This window comes from Paraphaeosphaeria sporulosa, assembly GCF_001642045.1.
Source record: "Paraphaeosphaeria sporulosa strain AP3s5-JAC2a unplaced genomic scaffold CC84scaffold_1, whole genome shotgun sequence".
Lineage (NCBI taxonomy): Eukaryota > Fungi > Ascomycota > Dothideomycetes > Pleosporales > Didymosphaeriaceae > Paraphaeosphaeria > Paraphaeosphaeria sporulosa.
In genome coordinates this window covers 2,459,698-2,478,297 of record NW_017253360.1, presented here as the reverse complement: position 1 = coordinate 2,478,297, position 18,600 = coordinate 2,459,698, and the positions used below count along the sequence as shown (strand labels likewise).

The following is an 18,600-nucleotide window of genomic DNA, read 5'->3' as shown; positions in this document are numbered from 1 at the left end:
TGGCTCGGATGGTACGTTGTCTGGGATTCAAGACCAATTTCCAATATGGGCTGTCCCCAGAAAGATTTCATCAGTACAGCTACAGGCATCATGTATCAGGCTTTCTACGCGAATACCTACGCCGCATCTACGCATGCGCGCAGACCTCGTACAACTGTCCATACCCGGACGTAGCGCCTGATCAAGTGCTTTTTACTCCCATGAACCATGTAAATTTGTAGTTGCGGATGGAAGAGCTCAGCCGCCCAGAGCCTCGAATCCACAAATCTCCCTGGGCCGTGCCATAAAGCAAAGTTGTCCCAGACCGCTTCTTGAGCAATCCCTCCCAGTGGTGCTGTTGGTCGGGCCATCTCTTCTCCTGATTTCAATTTTTCTACGAATTTCTGGATACCTCAGTCATGGCATTGTTGGAGACCCCTCTATACTCGCAATTAGTTCGCGCCTTCCGTGATATTCTCCCTATAGGGCGACCCGCTGCTGTGGCCGGAGTGTCAGATGGGCCCGTCCTCACAAGCACAGATGGCTCCACGATACCTCCGCTCGCACCGACAGATCTCCCCTATCTCCCGAGGGACATACGTCCTACCATCCTAGAGGCCAAACTACACCCACGTACTAGAGAGATTGTCACAGAGTGCCACGCTTTCTTCCTAGAGCATTGGCCTTTCCCATCAGACAAGCACAGAAAGCGCTTCTGCGACGAGGGCTACGCATGGTTCAACTGCATTCTCTGCCCAGACGGCCTAGACGACCGCATGGTTGGCGTGTGCAAATTTCTCACCACCGGCTTCCTTATTGACGACATGCTCGACCGCATGTCAGTGGAGGACGGCAAGGCACACAACGCGGTTGTCATCGCGTGCTCACGCGGCGAGCGGTTACCAGATCGCAAGAAGCCTGCGCAGTGGATCATGTACGACCTGTTCGAGGAGTTCCGTGAGATCGACAAGGAGCTTGCGGATATGCTGCTTGGGTATACCATCGACTTCTTCGAGGCGCAGACAGACGCCGATCGGTCGAAGCCGAAAAGCTTGAAGGACTACTTTGAGTACCGGCATGCGGATCTGGGCAAAGGGTAGGCCGTTCCTCATATCACCCACTTTGTGTGCAGCACACCGCTAACTTGCACTTCACAGCTTCATGTCCGGTGTAATGTGCTTCTCTATGGGCCTCCACATGAAGCCCGACGAACTCGCCCTTGTCCAGCCCCTCGAGATGAACGTCATGCGCCACGTCACACTCGTCAATGACATCGCATCGTACGAGAAAGAAGTGCTCGCTGCGGGCAAGGGCTTTGCGCTCGGGCAGTTGTGCTCGGCGGTCCCGATCGTCATGACGGCGTGTGGTGTCAACGAGCTCAGCGCGATGCGCATCATGTGGGAGATGTCGCGGGAGCTGGAGAAGCAGCACTTTGTCCTTTTGGAGGAGGCGATGAAGCAGTGCAATAGTGAGTCGATGAGGTTGTATGCGAAGGGGTTGGAGTTTCAAGCCGCGGGGAATGAGAGATGGAATTTGCTAACGCCGAGATACAATCGATCGGGTGGGCTGCCTTTCGCTGAGGGTAGAATATGGGGGTGAGCATTCTCCTTTGGTCATTACATACGACTTTCGATTTTGTTAAATGATGGTGTTGGGATGCATGGCACCAGCATTGATACGTGGTACATACCACGCAGACGATAGAAACGAACGACACCCTATGCTGACCAACTCTATACCTGCGCGACGCATTTCCCTCATACTCACAGATGTTTCCCAGTGTACCAGATTCAAGATGCTCGTGCGTCTCCCCTTGCACCTTGCGCTTCCTTGTAACCCCGCTGCGGCTTCGCCTTGTCTCGCCTCGCAAGCGCACTTCTCAACTCTATGAGTTTCTCCAAAAGGGTTTTCCAAGAGACCCTTGTCAAGCAGCAGCCGACATCGCATACCTGAAGTCGCTAAGCATGTTACTGGTGTTGCAATTGAGTTCCTAAGTGGCGGCAGCTAAGACGGCCGGGTGTAAACACGCGGACACTAGTGGGCGGCTAGCTCCTTCGGGCGTAAGTATGGAAAAATCATCGACTGCCTTCTGGGGTTGGGATACAGCAACCGCAGCGGACTACGCTCGAAATTATAACGAGTCGAGATGACATCTGTCTCGTGAGCGTTTTGGTGATGAGCAATGTTGTCGGAAACACGATGCCGACTGACATCGAGTACGAAATTTTGCTGGGCCTAAATGATGGCCGGAAATGAGGAAGGAAACATCAAGGGGAGGGCCATTGGTATTGTACAGTGGATTGCACGAAAAAACGTGCGCAGGATTTGGAAACAGCGATAGTGCAGCACTACTCGTTCTAGCCCATAATCATGATGTTCATACTTTAATCCTCTAGAACCACGTTCAGCTTCAATGTTTCCTTACACAAACGAGTTTGGGGCTGTGAAGCACACAAAATTCCAGACAGACTCGCCATTCGTCCACATTTTTTAACGGTCGATCAGGCTACGGGCGGCCTCATTGCGTTGCTGTGCGAACGATATCTACTTCCACCCTCTCCCAACGCCCACAGCACCATGCTATGCACAAATCCATCCCATGCTACGCTACAGGAAACCATACATATACTTTCCTCACCCTCATCTTCGCCCACCAATTTTACCATCTAAAACCCAAAAGCATCCAACAAACTACTAGCCTCCGGCTCCTGAAACTGCGTCGGCGGCGGTGGCTTCTTCGTCTCCCTCCTTCCCTCCCTTCCAGCCTTGTCCCTCCCATCCTCTTTCCCGCCCTCTTTCTTCCCTCCACCCAACTCCTCCTCGTCCTCCTCACTCTCATCACCCACTTCGTCAATCGTGCCTTTGCTCTCCGTTAAGGCATTCGCCACATGCTCCCTCGTCGGCAAATCCGCAACGACGAGCGAACTCCTCCTCCTCAGCAACTTCCGAGGATCAAAGTCGAAGTCGGCCGAAGATTGATTCGCATTACGCGCGTGGAAAGATGTGCGCGGGAGCGCGGGGCTAAGGGGCGGTCGGTTGGCGACTTTGAGAGACGCGGGCGGGGGTGTGAGAAACTCCCATGTTTTGACTGTTCGTTCACATTAGCACACGAAGAAGAGAGGGAGGCAAGCGAGAAGGAGAGAGCGACGTACCAAGATCGAGGGCGAGGAGATCGCAGCCCATGCGCTCGTACAAGCCCGCAGTGTGCAGCACAAAATCCCACTCTTCCCTCATGCCAACCATAGATGCGCCGCGCAGCGTTTGCAGACTCTTTTCGCGGAGCTGCTTGTACAGCACGACCAGCGCCGGGTCATCGGTGAGGTAGCTCTTACTCTGCAAGTTTGGCGTTTCGGGCGGACTGAGCAGCGTCGAGAGGGGAGTTACCAGACAGCGCACGGCGTTGTCTCGCCGGTTGAGGAGCCAGAACGCCCAAGTTGCAAGCCAGCGGTTGCCGTCTCGGGCTGCTTGTGGGAGAATCTTCTCGCGGAGGAATTTGAGGAGGACGGGGGAGTCGTCGCCGCCGTAGACGCGGCCCACTGCGATGGCTAGCTGGGTGTCACCTAACTGGTTGTGCAAGACGTTCATGGCGTCTTGGAGATGGTCTGCGAGGAGGAAGAAGGAGGCTGCGTATTCGAAGCGGCGCTTGCCCATCAGTGCGTAGGCATTCTTCAAGGCGGCGGTTTTCCACCGCTCTTCGTTAAAGTTGTTGGAGAGCAGGCGATGGGTTGCAGGTTGCTCTCTGCTCCAAGTGGCCATTCGCCACAGGCCGAGTAGGACAGGCTTCTTCTTGAGGGCAAGATAGTAGAGCGCGCAATCCACGGGATTCTTTTCGTCTGTCTTGGTGTATTCGTTGCGAGCAACTACCTCGAATTGTGCACGCTATTTTTCATCATCAGTTCGTTATGTTACTGGGACTGGGAGAAGAGACGTACCAATGCCGTGAGATCGGACATCCACATGAAGACGCCACTCTCCTTCGCGTGCGGCCAAAGCATCTTCCCATTGAAATGCCGCGAGACCAAATCCAACAAGATGTCCTGGCTCTGTGAGTGGAACGCCCAAATGATCTCTCGCCACGAGATCGGGGCTTGTGCATCGCTCAAAGCGCGTGCACGGAAAAAGAGAAGGAAGCGACCAGCATTGTCATCGATCGAACGGCGGTGTTTCTCCACCATGCCCACGCATTCTATGATGTCGGCCAAGAGAAATTGCTCGCGGCTTGAAAGAAGTGGTATTTGTTTCGTTTGGACGAGTTCATTGAGCTGAACGGCGACCTCCTCAGTGACTGCCTGGGGTTCTCCATCGTCTGAGAAATCGGCGTACGACGAGTTTATGTCCCGGCGTGAGGTCGTCATTTGCGTCTGCACGTTATCAGTATGTGTTGGAAGCGTTTTGCTCAGTAGCTTACCTCAGCATCTTCCGAGAACTCTTCCGGTGAGCAGCCTAGCGAACTCTCAAGCTCCTCCCCTTCGGTCCAGAACTTCAGTTTCTGAAAAAGTCGTATCAAGATCCGCTGCACCAGCAGCAGCTTTCCGGCCAGAACGCATTGCGACAGCAGCTGTGGGTGATAGACAGGCAAAGGCCCATTGAGCCTGCTGACAGCAGTAAAGATGTCAATGGAGGCTTTCTTGCGTGAGATCATGCGAAGACTGGGAAACAAGCCTTCCGAGACTTGGACGTGCTCATCCTGGATGAAGAGCTGGTTGCCAGCACCGATGACGAGATTTCCGCTACCCAGCCATACCGAATCGCCGATGGGATGGGGTGTTATGTCTCGAATGCGTACATCGCGGATCTGCACCCACGAAGGCCCGGCATTCAAATAATCGTACCTCAATTGCGCATAGATCACAACGCGGTGTGGGAAGCCGACAGCAAGAATGGACTGATTGTCTGGCGTTGAAGACCAATCGAGATCCTGGATGCTGCCGTTGCCTTCGAAGGTTTCTTGATATTCTAGCTGCGCGCTTCTTGTGTTCCAGATCGTGAGCGTGGTCTGCTCTGCATCTACAAGGGCCGCTTTCCGTATTGAGGTACCGCTCGCAAGTGAGGGGTTTTCGACACTGGTATCCACAGTCGATGTCTCTAGCCATTCGAGTTGATGCTGACCCTTGTTCACCCTTGCTGTCCATGACCTTATGACTCCCGACTTGGTGTAAGAAATGGCGATATCGCGGGCAAAGGTATCAAGAAAGCCGGAGATGACTGGAGCCGAGCCTGCAGGGTCAACGGGTAGGACAAAAGCGAGGTCATCGCCAGATCCTAGATCAAAGGTAGAGTACTCTTCGATTCCGGCTTCTGGATGCCCATTTGTGTGGCCATTTATATACGAAGACGTGCGGCCTGTAGTTAGTTCTTTGTCAGGCATTGGGAGCCGTACCTCCCAGCAAATGCTCTTCATCTCCGAACTGATCGTAGCTATGTGCACCAGATGGCTCCCGAGTTGCGTTTCTGGCACTACTATCAAACAGAGAGGTTTGCCTCGCAGCTTATACTCAAGGCGGTTAATCTCGACAGCCATAGGGCCTCTCGTGTCCCAAAGAGCGATGTGGTCGTGGTGAAGGAACACTAGGAAGTTACCGTCCTGAAGCAGCGCTGTTCGGTGGATGTGTTCCTTTACACTGACGGTGCTATGGCGATGCAACGTCATGCCAATTCTGGCCGGTCGCTGTACCCAAACGACGCATTCGTCCGTGACTGTTCGCGAAACTAGGGCTCGACCACTGGCTGTGCGGTTGACCTTCTTGATAGCATGAGAGTGACCGGTCCAGGTAGCTTTACGCTCAATCCGATTCTTCTGGGAGGGCGAGGGATCAAAGAAGTGATCGATCCGGGACTGCAGCCATTCTAGCCGGCCGTCAAAATGATGCGAGAGGACAGTAAAGACCGAGTCTGGTTTATTGTGGCAGAACGCGTAGAATTGAACATTATCCTGCAGGCCGCTAGCGCCACTGGCAAAGTGTAGGTGCAGCCCCTCCATATGGGCGACATTGAACACGTCCGTCACTTTCTTCACTTTGGAGCCAACATTCTCGAAGCCCCACGCCGACATGTTGCCACGGTCGTCCAAGACCACGCATATCTCGGGGTTGCGATTGGCAACCTCGACGAGATGGTGCAGCGCCATCTGGTCCTTCTCCACAGTTGTAGCCTGCTCCACGGCTCTTTCTGTCGCATGTGTAAAGTCCCGCCCATCAATGAAGAAGGCATATCTCTTGTCCGATTGCTGGTCCAGCGACCGCGGCTGGATCGATCCCATCAAGTCCACCTCGTTCCACAACCCCAGTCCGTCTATCCCGTGATGGTCGCTGGTCCATATCCGTACCTTGTAGTCGGCGCAGATAGTGTACAGGACATTGTCGGCCGTCTGGTCCTTGTGGAACGGCTTGCGCCAGTGTATGCCGGTGATGGCGTTTGGATGCGGGAGGTAGAAGTAGTCGAAGCGCTGGTCCGCCGAGCCAAAAGAGATGCGCCGCCACACCTTCAGCAGCCTGTCGTATCTGCCGGTCGAAGCAATCATCTCGGCGTCTGCTGAGAAGTGGGCGAACTTGACCGGGTTCGCCAGCTGCTTTGTCCATGTCTGCTCGGGCGTGCCGCGGGTGCTGAACAACGTCAGGGATGCACTGCCGGCGAGCAATTCGTCGGGCATGCCCCACGACAGCGTCGTTATCGAGTCGTCGGCGTCGGGCAGCGACATGGTACCCTGCAGCGACCACTGCGCCAGTCAGCGTGTCTCCGGAGCTTCTGGTGGCTTCGCCCCACCTTGACAGCGCCCTCATCTTGCCCGTACGGCTGGTATATGTATATGTTTCGCGTCGAACAAGCAGCGAGCTTGCCTGTGTTCTCGTCGAGGGCAACAGCTTCGAGCTCCGATTCCTCGTCGATGTAGGTTGTCTGGAGGACATGGTTCGGCGCATCAAGGATGATCAGCGCATTGCCTGAGATGTAGGCCTGCAGACGCAGTCAGCTCCCCTTCCAATCCGAGTAGGTGCTGTAGGCAGTGGCGTACAATGACCTGCTGGTTTTCCCATAATCCGTGTGTGACAGCTTGCAGCTTTGCCTGCGGCCGTCCGGGGAGGATGTCGCGCATGGGAAGTTGCGGTCGCGGCGTTCCTACCGGTTACACATGGCGGGAAGGCGTTGATATAGATTGCAAAGATGCAGCGCAGACGTGTTCGAGTCGCGGTGGCCTGAAGCAGCGCATCCGAGCACTCGACGCTATGGACCAGGGTACCATGCAGGAGCTCACGCGCACGGCCCCGCGTCATGTCGTCAGAGCTCCCGTCAGTAGCGCCTCTTCCCCGGAATCACACCACAACATTTAGATTGCTGCGTCTGCGTCTTAGATGTAGAACAGCAGATATGCGGTACCTGGGCAATTACGGGTGCTTGAGTGAAATATAGCCATCCAATATGAAAGGTTTCTTGTATCCCTGAAAGCGGAGCTACGTTGGTTACGCCATAAGCACTTCGATAGTAGTAACGTCGTTGACAAAGGTATTTCGCCTGTCATCGGTCGGTGCATGCTACCTCTGCATCATCTCTCTTCTTCAAGCCCCCATGGTGCGCTTCGAACTTCCCGATACCGGGCCCTGCGTGCTCTCTGCTTCCCACTCCACCGTAACGTCAATTCCTCTGTCATCCTTCCTTGGCTTCTTATAGGTCACCTTGCCTTTCAGCGTGCTGCCTCCCTTCACCTCCTTCTTCCGGTCCTCGTCGCCCAGTAGCAGCACTGCCTGGTGCCAGTGTGTGTATGTGGAATACGGACCAGTAGAAAACCCAAGCCCAGCCTCGCCATTGTTTCCCCATTTTGCTACGTCGATCGCCGTCGCATCTTGTGACTTCTCACCTGGTAGGAAGAACGTATCGAACCATATCGCAAACGCATCTATAGATGCGCTACTGGATCCTAGCTTTGAAGAGAAAGACGCTGTGAAGTCAAGGTCGCGTATCTGGATGTTCTTCAAGTCGAGCTCGTAGAAGGTAGAGGCCTCACCGCCTATCGACTTGCTCGGGACGTCAAAAACGCCAATCTCGCGATCGTTGAGGATGCCGCCCGGGATCATGGATGTGAAGTCGAAACCGTACACATCTTTCCAGAACTTCTCCCCACTCGCGTCTGCAATCCATTCCTTGTCCGAGATGGGCGCTATTCGCATCGTGCAGTGTGATGGGACCATCAAGCCGTCTTCCTTGAGATAGAGATCTCGCGCCCGCAGCACAGAGTCGAGCATGCCTTCGAACAGCAGGCCGTATCCCATCCACTCAGAAATGATGATGTCAACCTTCTCTTTTCCAATCTTCCTCTGCATGTGGAAATCCTCTATCCGGCCTTGAATCACTTCGATCTTGTCTGAGAATCCGTTCCGAGCAATGTTGTCTCGGGCGCGGTTGGCGATATCTGAATTGTCGACAGCCAACACACGCTTTGCTCCAGCTCTGGCGCAAAACAATGATAGGATGCCCGTGCCACAGCCAACGTCTAGCACCGTCTTGCCTTTGAATAGCTCGGCGTTCTTCTCAATGAAGTCCCGGTACCCCTCCGTTCGTACGCGATCCTCTATCATCTCGCGGTGGATAGCATTGCCCTTGTAAGATTCGAAGTAATCGGTGTCTCGATCGTTGTCCAAGCTGAGCTTCTCGACATTTCCGCCAACATTCTTCTGCAAGGCCGCCTCGTACTCGTCGTAGTCGATCGCCTTGGAGTCTGCATCCGGCATAAAGTCACCCAGTTCGAAAAGCAGAGCATCGTCTGGAAGGGTCGGATGCAGGTACTTGTCGTCGGCCAGCGTCTCAGAATCAACTTTGATTTCCTTGGGCGCTATGCCTTTTTGTGCCTCTAGCCTGAGGTAGTTGATGAGCTTGATGATGCTCAACTCATCGATGTCTGCAGCACGTGATCAGCATACAAATCAGGCAAGGTGTACTGATGTGACTGACCTTGTCCGAGCTTCTTGATGGTGTTTTCGACGTCGAAATCATGCTCCTTGTGGCAATGCGAAAACATGTCCGGAACGCGACTCCATTGCTCGTCGCAGAACAGGCATTTGAATGTGGTGGTATCGGCCTCGCTAACGTCTTCGAGAATCTCGCCCACGGAGCTTGCGGTATCTGAGTCTGTGTCCGACATGGCCTCAATTCCTTGATCGCGTGGATTGGTAATCTTTGCCGTTCCTATTTCACAGCGTGTTGCAGTGCAAGGCGTGCAATTTTGTCGTGTTCCACGTCAAAAGTGAACTTGGTTTGTGGGGAGCTGCGGGGTTGGCTCGTCGCGCCTCCCGTAAAATCTCTGCAGGCATCACAGTTCTTTGAAAGCCTTGCGCCTACCTAAAATCTTGCATCACCACCTCGAGAGGTTTGGACTGCATTCATAATCCTTTGCAGCTGACCATGAGAGTGTTGATCCTATATTGTCGCTGCCTGGTGGCGAATATGTCATGTGTTTAATAGCCATCGTTACACCGAAGGACCATTGCTAGGCTACAGTGTGAATGCTCTTCCCAGCTATTGTTCCACAAGAAAAGAGCTATCTGAAACACACACATCATCGAGCCATCCGTAGCCCAACGCCCTGAGCACTAAACTCCACAATGCAAAAGGGTTTCAAACGCCCTGTAGAGATGCATAAAACACCATTGTCCCCTCTTACTCGTACATATCCTATCCCCAACATTGGTTCGAGGCTGCACGAATAATCCGAAAGCGCCGTAAGGTCTCAGTCCAAAACGGTCCTAGTTTCGCCATAGCCGTGCTGTGAATGTACGGACAGGCCAGAGATGTCACCAAAGGTCCAAAGGTGTGCAGGACCGCAAGGAAGAGTCGTGTCGGTGCTTGTACAACCAACAGTCAAGAGTTAGGTTTTAGGATGGATTGCATGGAGCAGAGCGAAGCGGGCAGGCAGTTAAAAGCGACCGAGAGATAGAAGGGTAGCAGCGGCTTTACGAACGTCAGCTTCATTCTCAAGAGGAAAAGGTCAGTCTCACCTTCGCTCTCGGCGGTAGTCTTGTCCTTCTCTTGGACACCAATCTCCTCAGTGTCAGCAACGGGGCAGCCTGTGATATTGTCAACAATACTTCGCCGCGTTATTTGCAAAGTTACTAACCTTTGGCTTCGTCTACAGCGCCCTCCTCACCGACAAGCGTGAGCTCGCTGAAATCGTCGTCGGCAGCAGCGTTGCTTGAAGCAACTGAATCGGCGCGCTTCTTGCGCGGAGATGCGATGTCTGCATATATGTTAGTAGACTGCCCTAACAACATTTTCATGGGCATGCATACCCTCGGCGACAAGAGAGTGGTCTCCCAAAGCCCTAGAAGGAGAAGCCTCACGAGATGAGCCAAATGAGCCGGTTCCAACCGTGGCCCAAGATGGCGCTTTGGTCGTCGCGAGTTTGTCGGTGTTCGTACGCTCCACCTTCACTTTTTCAGTCTCGGTCGCCAGCTCTAGCAAATCCTTGTCAAGCTGTTCGGACTCAACAAGGGTGCTATCTTCCTCCACCGCATCCTCCATCTCAATAAAGTCCTGTTCAGGCAAGCTCGCGATGTACTCGCGGCAGCGCACAACATAATTCTTGTCGTTGGCTTCGTCCTGAACCTCTTCCCATGGAATGATCTTCTCGTCATTGCATCCAAGCTCAATCAGCTTCGCTTTGAGCTTCTGGTACTCCTCGATCATCTCTTGGTTAATCTTAGGAACGAACATGCTACCGTTCTTGCTGGTCAACTTCTCGTCCAAGTAGGGCCTCAGCGCCCTAACCAACCTGCCTAGCTTTGATGTGAACGGGCCCGGGCCCCGTTCGACGCGCGGATCGAGCTCTTCACCACCCGCAGAGAGGAGCACCTTGCCGACGAAGAACTCGTTGAACTTTTCTCGGATGGTCTTTGGCTTCGGCGGCTCGATGCCGCACTCGCGCTCCTGCGCCTCGACGACAAGAAGCTGATAGAACAGCTCGATCCATGCCTCCTCGTCCTTGTGCCACATCAAGACAGTCTTGTTCTTAATGCCGGCACGGCCGTAGATCTGGTTGCGCCACGCATTGATCTTGTCGATGTGCTCCTTGTTGTCCCAGTCTATATCGGCGTGAATGATCTTCTTGAAGTGCAGCTCCTTGCGCTCATTGTTCTTGTCTCGATCCTCGCAAAGCATCCGAAGCATGTCTGGCTCGACAACGCCTTTCTTAGCCATCTTGCGCTCACCGATAGGGACGAGCGAAGAGACGGCGCCTTTGCCGGTGACTCGTGGCTTCTTAATAGCAGTGCCTCCATGGACGGAGGGTTGTTCTGAAGCTTTGCGCTTGGGAGCCATACCGAAGGAGGGTTGGTGTGACTGTGGTCAGTACGGAGGTTTAGGTACAGTCGTGGAGCGTGATGTGACTGTAGTGAGGGCGACGACGGCTGCAGCGAGTTTGCTAAGAAATAGTGCTTGTGATCGCGACAGTAAAGACAATTCGAAAATTGCGGCGAGAGTGATGTGCTGTGCGAAAGGGCAGGTGCCGAAATTCTGTGCGGGTTGAATACTGTCGCGTCATGCCAACGCGGCAGAATCTCCAGTCCTGGTGGGATTTATACCGCTCCTGGAAACCACGTGAGGAAGGCGCGGTTTGTTTTGATACTAGGGAAACGCGTAGAATCGTGTCAACCTTTCAGGTGAATGCAGAGCCCCCGCTGGAGTTTGGAGAATGACGAGAAATGAACGCCTCACTTAGAGCGCGAAGCGGTAGCAGGCATGCGCTTGATGACCGTAAATTCGACACGCTGCCATAATGATGGGATTGTCGAGCTGTTCTTTGACTCTCGAGCTCTACCAAGCAGTTGTTGGCACTGGTACAGGGAAGCAGATCCGCAGGCCACGGACAACGAAAAACGCAGCTCATGGAGCCGTACTTGCGACATGATATGTACAAATAATGGGTAATGCATTTTTGGACCCAGTTGTAAAAGCAAAGCGAGATTCACAGGCTCAAACGTCTATACCACGATATTCTAACACCACTGGACATCTACACGCTCTCGCTCATACATGCATTTAGCTACATAGCCATATCGCAAGCATCTCAATTATGGATATCATAATGAAGAGATCAGCAGTGATAGCTATTTCCAAGTTCAGCGCAGTTCAACTTGAACTCAAATAACAACTCAATTAAGGACCGAAGCGATAAGCGTGATGCATGGAAGCCACGCAACAACCTTTTTATCGGGCTCGTGGTTGATTGCAATCGCTTGCTTTAACGAAGTAGCTGAAAACACCTCCGGGCCGCTAAGTCTGAAGGGTCCGCAATATCGAAGAAGATGAGGGCAATGGAAGGCAGCGGATCGGACCATGAAAACGATGGCAATTTCAAAGGGATGAGACGAGATGGTGCTGTAAGTTATTGACTGGATGTGCTAGCTCTTCATCAAGCGCCAGCATTGAACACATGCTCGTGGTCAAATCCTCCCATGAAAAGGCATCCTTTGCATGTCACTTGTCGTCGTAGACCGAATCCTCACCTACACAGTGCGTAAAATCGGCCAAGTTCATTGATGTTCAATTTCCGTATCCGGAGCAACGTTTCTTCCGATGAAGCATCACTTCACATTGTAAGATGATGCAAATACAATCTGCCCTTCTGGTTTCGAACGACAACATCGAGCTAAGTCGTACGGACTGAGTTGATCACATTCGTAGTATCCATTGGATGGTGGGCCGGGAAAGAGAACTAAGAAAGGAAAGAAACGTACTGTTGAACGTGGCAATAGACATTCAAGCCATATCGAACTACCAAACTCGCTTCCTCAATGGCCTTCCATGCATCGATCGCGGCCGCGATGCTCTGAGTTAGTGCCGTCGCGCCTGCGATGCTTACAGGACCGGTTTTACAGCAATCGCGGACGCGATCCTACAATCCCCTACCTTCGCACCTGCAATGCTAATCTGATCTTGCAATATATAGCTAATATGGAACTTCATCCACTGGAATCTAAATCAATTGACGCCTCTCATTCCTGCATGCGCTGTAGGCAGTGCACAAGCTACGGGACCTGTCCCACTTTTGCATACCCGTAGGGAGGAAGGCTGAGACCTCATATTCCGTGCTTCGATTTGGGTAAGTGCTTCTTGATCTCAGTCATACGACTGATGGCATGTATCTAGTGTGCATCGCAGCTGCGACTCTTAGCACTTCCCCTCGCTTTACAACTTTGCGACGTCTGAAATCAGCGTTTTGGGCTAGAAGTTGATCCAGAGGAAAGTTTTGAGAAAAGTTTCCTGGACGCCGATAGCACGCTGGCAGCTGGCACAAGATCAGTGATAAGACAACAAACAAGAGGGTCCAACCCACACTGCAGACAAATACGCTAGCCTTCCCAATGCGGCAAGTACTTCTAAAGTTCCTCGAGGGAGATGTCGCAACGACGCATGTAGATCCGACTCGTCTCAAGTCTCGATGTAAGAGAGTGAGAGCAACAACAACTTTGCAGGACACCATGTTGATCCTGCGTCACGTTTTGTGGTTAACCTAGCTTTTCCTTCTGCAGAACACAATCCAGGACGATACGATTAGGTAGCAAACGCCTGCACAGAACGTTTTGGCTTCAAATCACCAGCGAGGCTATTGTGCGTATCTAAAGGTATCGAATTATTCACCGTCTTCTATAATTGAGCACTGACAAGAGCTCAAGTGAGCATTTCGAAACAGATTACTCACTACGAGTACCCTGTTGTGTTACATTGAAACAGAGATTCAGCGGGAAGACCAAGGCCGTTTTGGGACGTGTTCAGCAGTTCTATGCTAGTATTGGCAATTATTAGCCAAGAGAGTCGGACTAGTCAGAATCAGAGTGGATGAAATATGAGCGGGACTCACCATTCGCAAATTCTGTGACAGTAGGGCAGAAGATTTCCGCAAAAGATAGGTGGCGATGCATTTACCGTCATAAATTTGCCCTCACAGAAGGCGCCCCTGTACCAGATCCCTGTAAGTTCTTACACGGTGGGGGAAACCCGACTATTGTGGTGTAAGGATTGGACAGTTGATGAAATACCGAGGCATATGAATGCGGTTAGTAAGGCTAGGCGCTAAGAGGTCTGAGAGGCAATTGGAAGAGGCCGAGGGTGAGGAGAGGTAATAAATTGGTTGTACGAGGAGGGGAAGAATCTAGACACACACTGGACGACGCAGTGATAGGTAATCGGATATTAAATAGACTGGAATCGCAACTCAATGTATTGTTTCCTAATTTTCCCTCACTGCAGCCTGCCAACACAACACTACTTGCTGATCTGCTACCAGACTATGGAATTTCAAAACCCCGTCACCACTTCAACCCTCCGTTCAATGGCAACAAAGTGCAGCTTCGACATCTGGCCGATGCTGCTTCTGGATTGAAGCTATCAATAACTAGCACTGCGAATAATCTAGGGGAAAGCTCCAGCACCGTAAGCCAGTCAAATAGTCGTTTGCGCTGCTCATATCTCCAGACTGGGCGCAATGTAGCAGCAGCGATGCCAGAATCCGCCCGGCATTCCAGATGGCTATGTCTTCAACCTTGAAACCCATACAACTTCCAGTTTCAAACAATGGCTAACGGAAGGATTGCTTGAGATCAACGATAGCAACAGCCTGAACCAAGCCAATACGGCGTATACCAAGGCTACGATTCTGGGTATCAGTCGTTAGGGCAGGAGTCAGGTCTGGACACTGTAATGCCTGAACTTCTCTCGGAGTTTGCAGATCTATCAGACGTCCAACCAGATTCAGAGGTGAGTTTAGACTCAGCGGAAACTGGACCAAGGAGCCGAAGGATCCATCTTTGATTTGATGGGACTGGAAATGAGCTCTTAAGAGCTTCCTGAGAGAGCTGTTGCTGGTAGAAAGAAGCGAAAAGGTCATGAGAATGAGCTTTAGAAGACACTATATCTCCTCCGTACCTACGATTATTATCGGGTGGCGTCGGGATTTTGGATAATTGAATATGGTTTTGATGCGTTTGGATGCCAATCGTTTGGAGCAGGGCGTCATTGTAGGAAGCAAACATTTCGCTACCTCCATCTCCTGCATGCTGACACCTCAACAACCACACACGTCACAGCCTCTCATTCCATCTCACTTTTATTGCACGACGTAGTGTTCATCATCATCATTATATAATCGCCATTATGCGAACACGCACCGCTGTCAAAAAGGCATCACGTAGGGTAAGCGACGCATCGGGACCAAGTAAATTCAGCAGCTGATCGTAGCCGAATATCAAAGTCGCGTCTCCTCTTCTATTCTCCTTTTCGTGTCCATGCATTCATCTTTAATTTTCGCTTTCCTTGCCTATTGCCGGGTACCAGCGCCATGCCCGCCCAGTCCTCCGCGCCACAGGCCAAGACTCTCCACTCCTCACTCCAAGGCCGTTTTTCTCTTGAGCTAGTCGTGCTTTCTCGCTTCTGCGCCAGAGCACGCCCCCAAGCATTCGACAAGTCGGAAACCGGCAATCGGATACCAAGTTAGTCCCCCAAGGGTGTGAAAAAAATCTAGATGTTGCGGACATACCAAGGCGAAACTCAAGCCGCCCAAGACACTGAGATCCTTGATGCGCGGGGCGGCCGACCAGGTCAAAATGAAGACTGAGTATGAAGAGAGCAGGAGCAAGATTGTTATCTCTGGGCTACCGTAAACGCGCTTGGCGTGGTGAGAGTTGATGTAGTATAAGATGGCTTGCTGCGTGCGACTGCGATGGTGCCTTTGTTATTCATCGCTGATATTCTTCAGAGCATCGAAACTATACTTTGCAGAGGCCGATTGTCTTGATGAGAATGGAAGAACCAAAAGACACCAAAGCCGCTCAGGCGCCATCAGCACAAGAGACTTCATCCAGCCTTACGCCCGAGACGACCGTCATAGAGGAAGTACCGCCGCCCAAGAAGACCTTCATGCAGCGCGTTCTTGAGCCCGGATCAGTATGGCAAATCATCTTTGCTGCACTGTTAGCCATTGCTATTGGTCTCATCGTTACCACACAAGTCGACGAAGTTCCTCAAGCAGCAATCGCCCTTCTCGCCATCCCAGGTACCCTGTGGCTGCGTGCCTTGAGAGCGGTCGTTTTGCCCATGATCGTGACCGCGATGATCTTGGCAATCAAGCGCTTACGCAACTTGAGCCAAGGTGGTGGCAAAGCAGCTCAGCTTGCTCTGTGGACGATTGGTTACTACATTATCACCACCATCATCGCTGTTGCGCACTCATGCCTGCTCGTCGGTCTAGTCTGGTCTAAGCTCATGGTTAAAGTGAGCGATCAGCAGTTGGGCATTGACGACAAGGACAAGGAAACCTTTGAAGAAAGAGCAGATCTTGAAATCCACGAAGTCGTTGTCGACATGTTCAACTCGCTCATTCCACAAAACATCGTCGATGCCCTCGCTACTGACAGTCTCCTCGCTGTCTTAGTCACTGCCATCGTTCTGGGATACGTCATCAAACCAAATGGATCACTCATGCGCGCCGTTGAGGAGGTCGAACAGATCATCATCCGCGTCATCACTATCTTGATTTACTTTGCGCCTATGGGTGTATTTTTTCTTATCATGCCAAACCTCTTCAAGCTCGACTTGGCTGAAATTGGACTCAATCTTGGCATTCTGATTGGCGGTACTCTGGTCGGCATGTTCTTGCATCTCTTCATCATCATACCGATCATTTTCTTCGCTTTTACGCGCAAGAACCCCTATGCCTTGTGGCTTCGATGCAGCCCCGCCTGGATTACTGCATGGGGGACCGCCTCGAGTGCTGCGACATTGCCAGTCACCCTCCGCTGCGTGCTTGCACAAGGCGTCCCAGTAATTATCACCAAGTTTGCCGTACCTCTCGGTTGTCTCATCAACATGGATGGAACAGCCATATACTTCCCCATCGTCGTTGTGTTCCTTGCCGCGACTCAAGGCATCACTCTCAATGCTATCGACTACATCATAGTGGTTTTGCTATCGACTATGGCGTCCATCGGTACTACTCCGATTCCGAGCTCAAGTCTGGTGCTTACGGTTATGATTGCTGGAAGCATTGGTGTTGAAGTAACGGGCATGTATGCGGTCGTCGTGGCCATTGATTGGTTCTTGGACCGTTTCAGGACGGCCGTCAATGTCAGCTGTGATACCTTTGCCGCTGTCATCGTCACCAAGTTAACCGGCATCAAGGACGATGAAGATGATCTACGCAATGCCTCGCTGGACATTAATTCTGATGACATGGGCCACACAAACATGAGGGCTGACGATCGGGTGTGAAGACGCTGTCATGGAATGGGAACGTTGCATCGACGGTTTTGCACATATAATATTTTTATCTTGTCATTTCAGACCTAAAGAATTTTCTCAAAGAAGCACCTAGTGATGAAAAAAAAAGAACGAGATAGTACATGACGTTGTTGTTTCGTGTCTTTCACATCCACTGTATGACCACAAAATGTTCCTTGGGCAGACTCATGCCTTTACAAATTCAAAGCGCTTCTTTGGCTTTGATATCCCTGGAGCTCTGGTCCGCTGCACCCAAAAGACACCCCAAAAACGCGCCACTAAGAGCCATGGAACGCCAGACATTTTTAGGCGTTGAGTTTGGGTGTTCCCCTCTTTCTTAGGTCTACATTTGCAAAGGCAAGTTCTCCATGCCCTGCTGATCGCCCTTACCGCGCGTCCATCAAAACAACATTGCCATGGATGCCATATATGGGTCGTATTTGTTCATGGAAACCAACGCTCAAGTGCACACAAGAACATTTTTCTCGAGAAATCTCGACTGAGTGAAGCTCATGAGTGTCTTATTCATTTTTCTCCTCTTGAGATATCAATTCGGCTAGGAACTACATCTCCTGTGCTCCGACCACATTCACAATAGCTCGGAATGGCATCTCTGAGCCGCTCGGTCCTCTATTGATGGCACTCAGAGACACGCAAGAGCCTTACATGGGAGTTTCAGCTCTTTCCAGAAATTCAAACGTGTTCATTATCTAGCAAGAACTAATCAACGTTGTCGGATTTCTCTCCTTTGCTCTCGCGGAGCGATACATTGGAGAGAACGCTTCATACCAAACGGACCATGTCTGCTGCTCGGCCATCAACAGCACCATGAAGAGACAAAGATTGCGTGTTCTTCGATGAACAGTGTGCCCTTACTCTTCTTATTCACACAAGTTGGCACTCACGGGCTTGATATTGTCTTTTGGCGCTCTACTGTTCCTCCGTCTCTTTCCCCTACGATTCGTAACAAGAGGATTTTCACGAGAAACCCGAAGAGGTCCCGAAAATGCCGCTGAACTTGGTTTTCTGAAAGAATACTGGGTCAGCGTTATTATGTCTCTGGTACGCCACATTTTGGACTCATTCTGATTTCCAACATATATTCCGGATTTGAACTACCTTGCCAAAGCGTCAGACTCGTTTGAACGAAACCACCGAGTACAAGCAAGATATGGCTGTGCCTATGCTCTCGAAGTCCTACCACCAAAATATGATGTTTCCCGCTCTGGCTTCTCGCAATTCTAGTGCGGAAGATACATGCGAATCGCCCTAAACTCGTTCTCTGAATGAGAGCTCACATATGCCAAAGCCACTTCCAGAAACTCACGTGATAAACGGGTTATCATATTTTCACGAGACCTGCTG

The 18,600-nt window shown here is 51.7% G+C and overlaps 4 protein-coding genes across 4 annotated transcripts; 2 read left to right on the top strand and 2 right to left on the bottom strand.

Annotated features, from left to right (window-relative positions):
• The first annotated feature begins 331 nt into the window (after window positions 1–331).
• Window positions 332–1,606, top strand: CC84DRAFT_1201140 (terpenoid synthase). Its single transcript, XM_018181705.1, has 2 exons — window positions 332–1,075; window positions 1,137–1,606. Exons 1-2 carry the CDS (start codon window positions 399–401, stop codon window positions 1,576–1,578), a joined length of 1,119 nt encoding a protein of 372 aa, XP_018042396.1. The 5' UTR covers window positions 332–398; the 3' UTR covers window positions 1,579–1,606.
• Window positions 1,607–2,448: 842 nt separating this feature from the next.
• Window positions 2,449–7,169, bottom strand: CC84DRAFT_1254379 (WD repeat protein-like protein). The gene is made up of 6 exons (XM_018184458.1): window positions 6,989–7,169; window positions 6,742–6,930; window positions 4,388–6,694; window positions 3,912–4,340; window positions 3,132–3,858; window positions 2,449–3,067 (listed from the first exon to the last, which is right to left on the bottom strand). The coding sequence occupies exons 1-6, from the start codon at window positions 7,067–7,069 to the stop codon at window positions 2,646–2,648; spliced, it is 4,155 nt and encodes a 1,384-aa protein (XP_018042395.1). The 5' UTR covers window positions 7,070–7,169; the 3' UTR covers window positions 2,449–2,645.
• Window positions 7,170–7,382: 213 nt separating this feature from the next.
• On the bottom strand, window positions 7,383–9,222 carry CC84DRAFT_1108007 (S-adenosyl-L-methionine-dependent methyltransferase). Its single transcript, XM_018175188.1, has 2 exons — window positions 8,920–9,222; window positions 7,383–8,866 (listed from the first exon to the last, which is right to left on the bottom strand). The coding sequence occupies exons 1-2, from the start codon at window positions 9,107–9,109 to the stop codon at window positions 7,530–7,532; spliced, it is 1,527 nt and encodes a 508-aa protein (XP_018042394.1). The 5' UTR covers window positions 9,110–9,222; the 3' UTR covers window positions 7,383–7,529.
• A 6,537-nt stretch (window positions 9,223–15,759) lies between these two features.
• CC84DRAFT_1079210 (Sodium:dicarboxylate symporter) lies at window positions 15,760–17,226 on the top strand (the record flags this gene model as incomplete). The annotated part of the gene is made up of 1 exon (XM_018173833.1): window positions 15,760–17,226. One exon carries the CDS (start codon window positions 15,760–15,762, stop codon window positions 17,224–17,226), a length of 1,467 nt encoding a protein of 488 aa, XP_018042393.1.
• Between the last annotated feature and the right edge of the window lie 1,374 nt (window positions 17,227–18,600).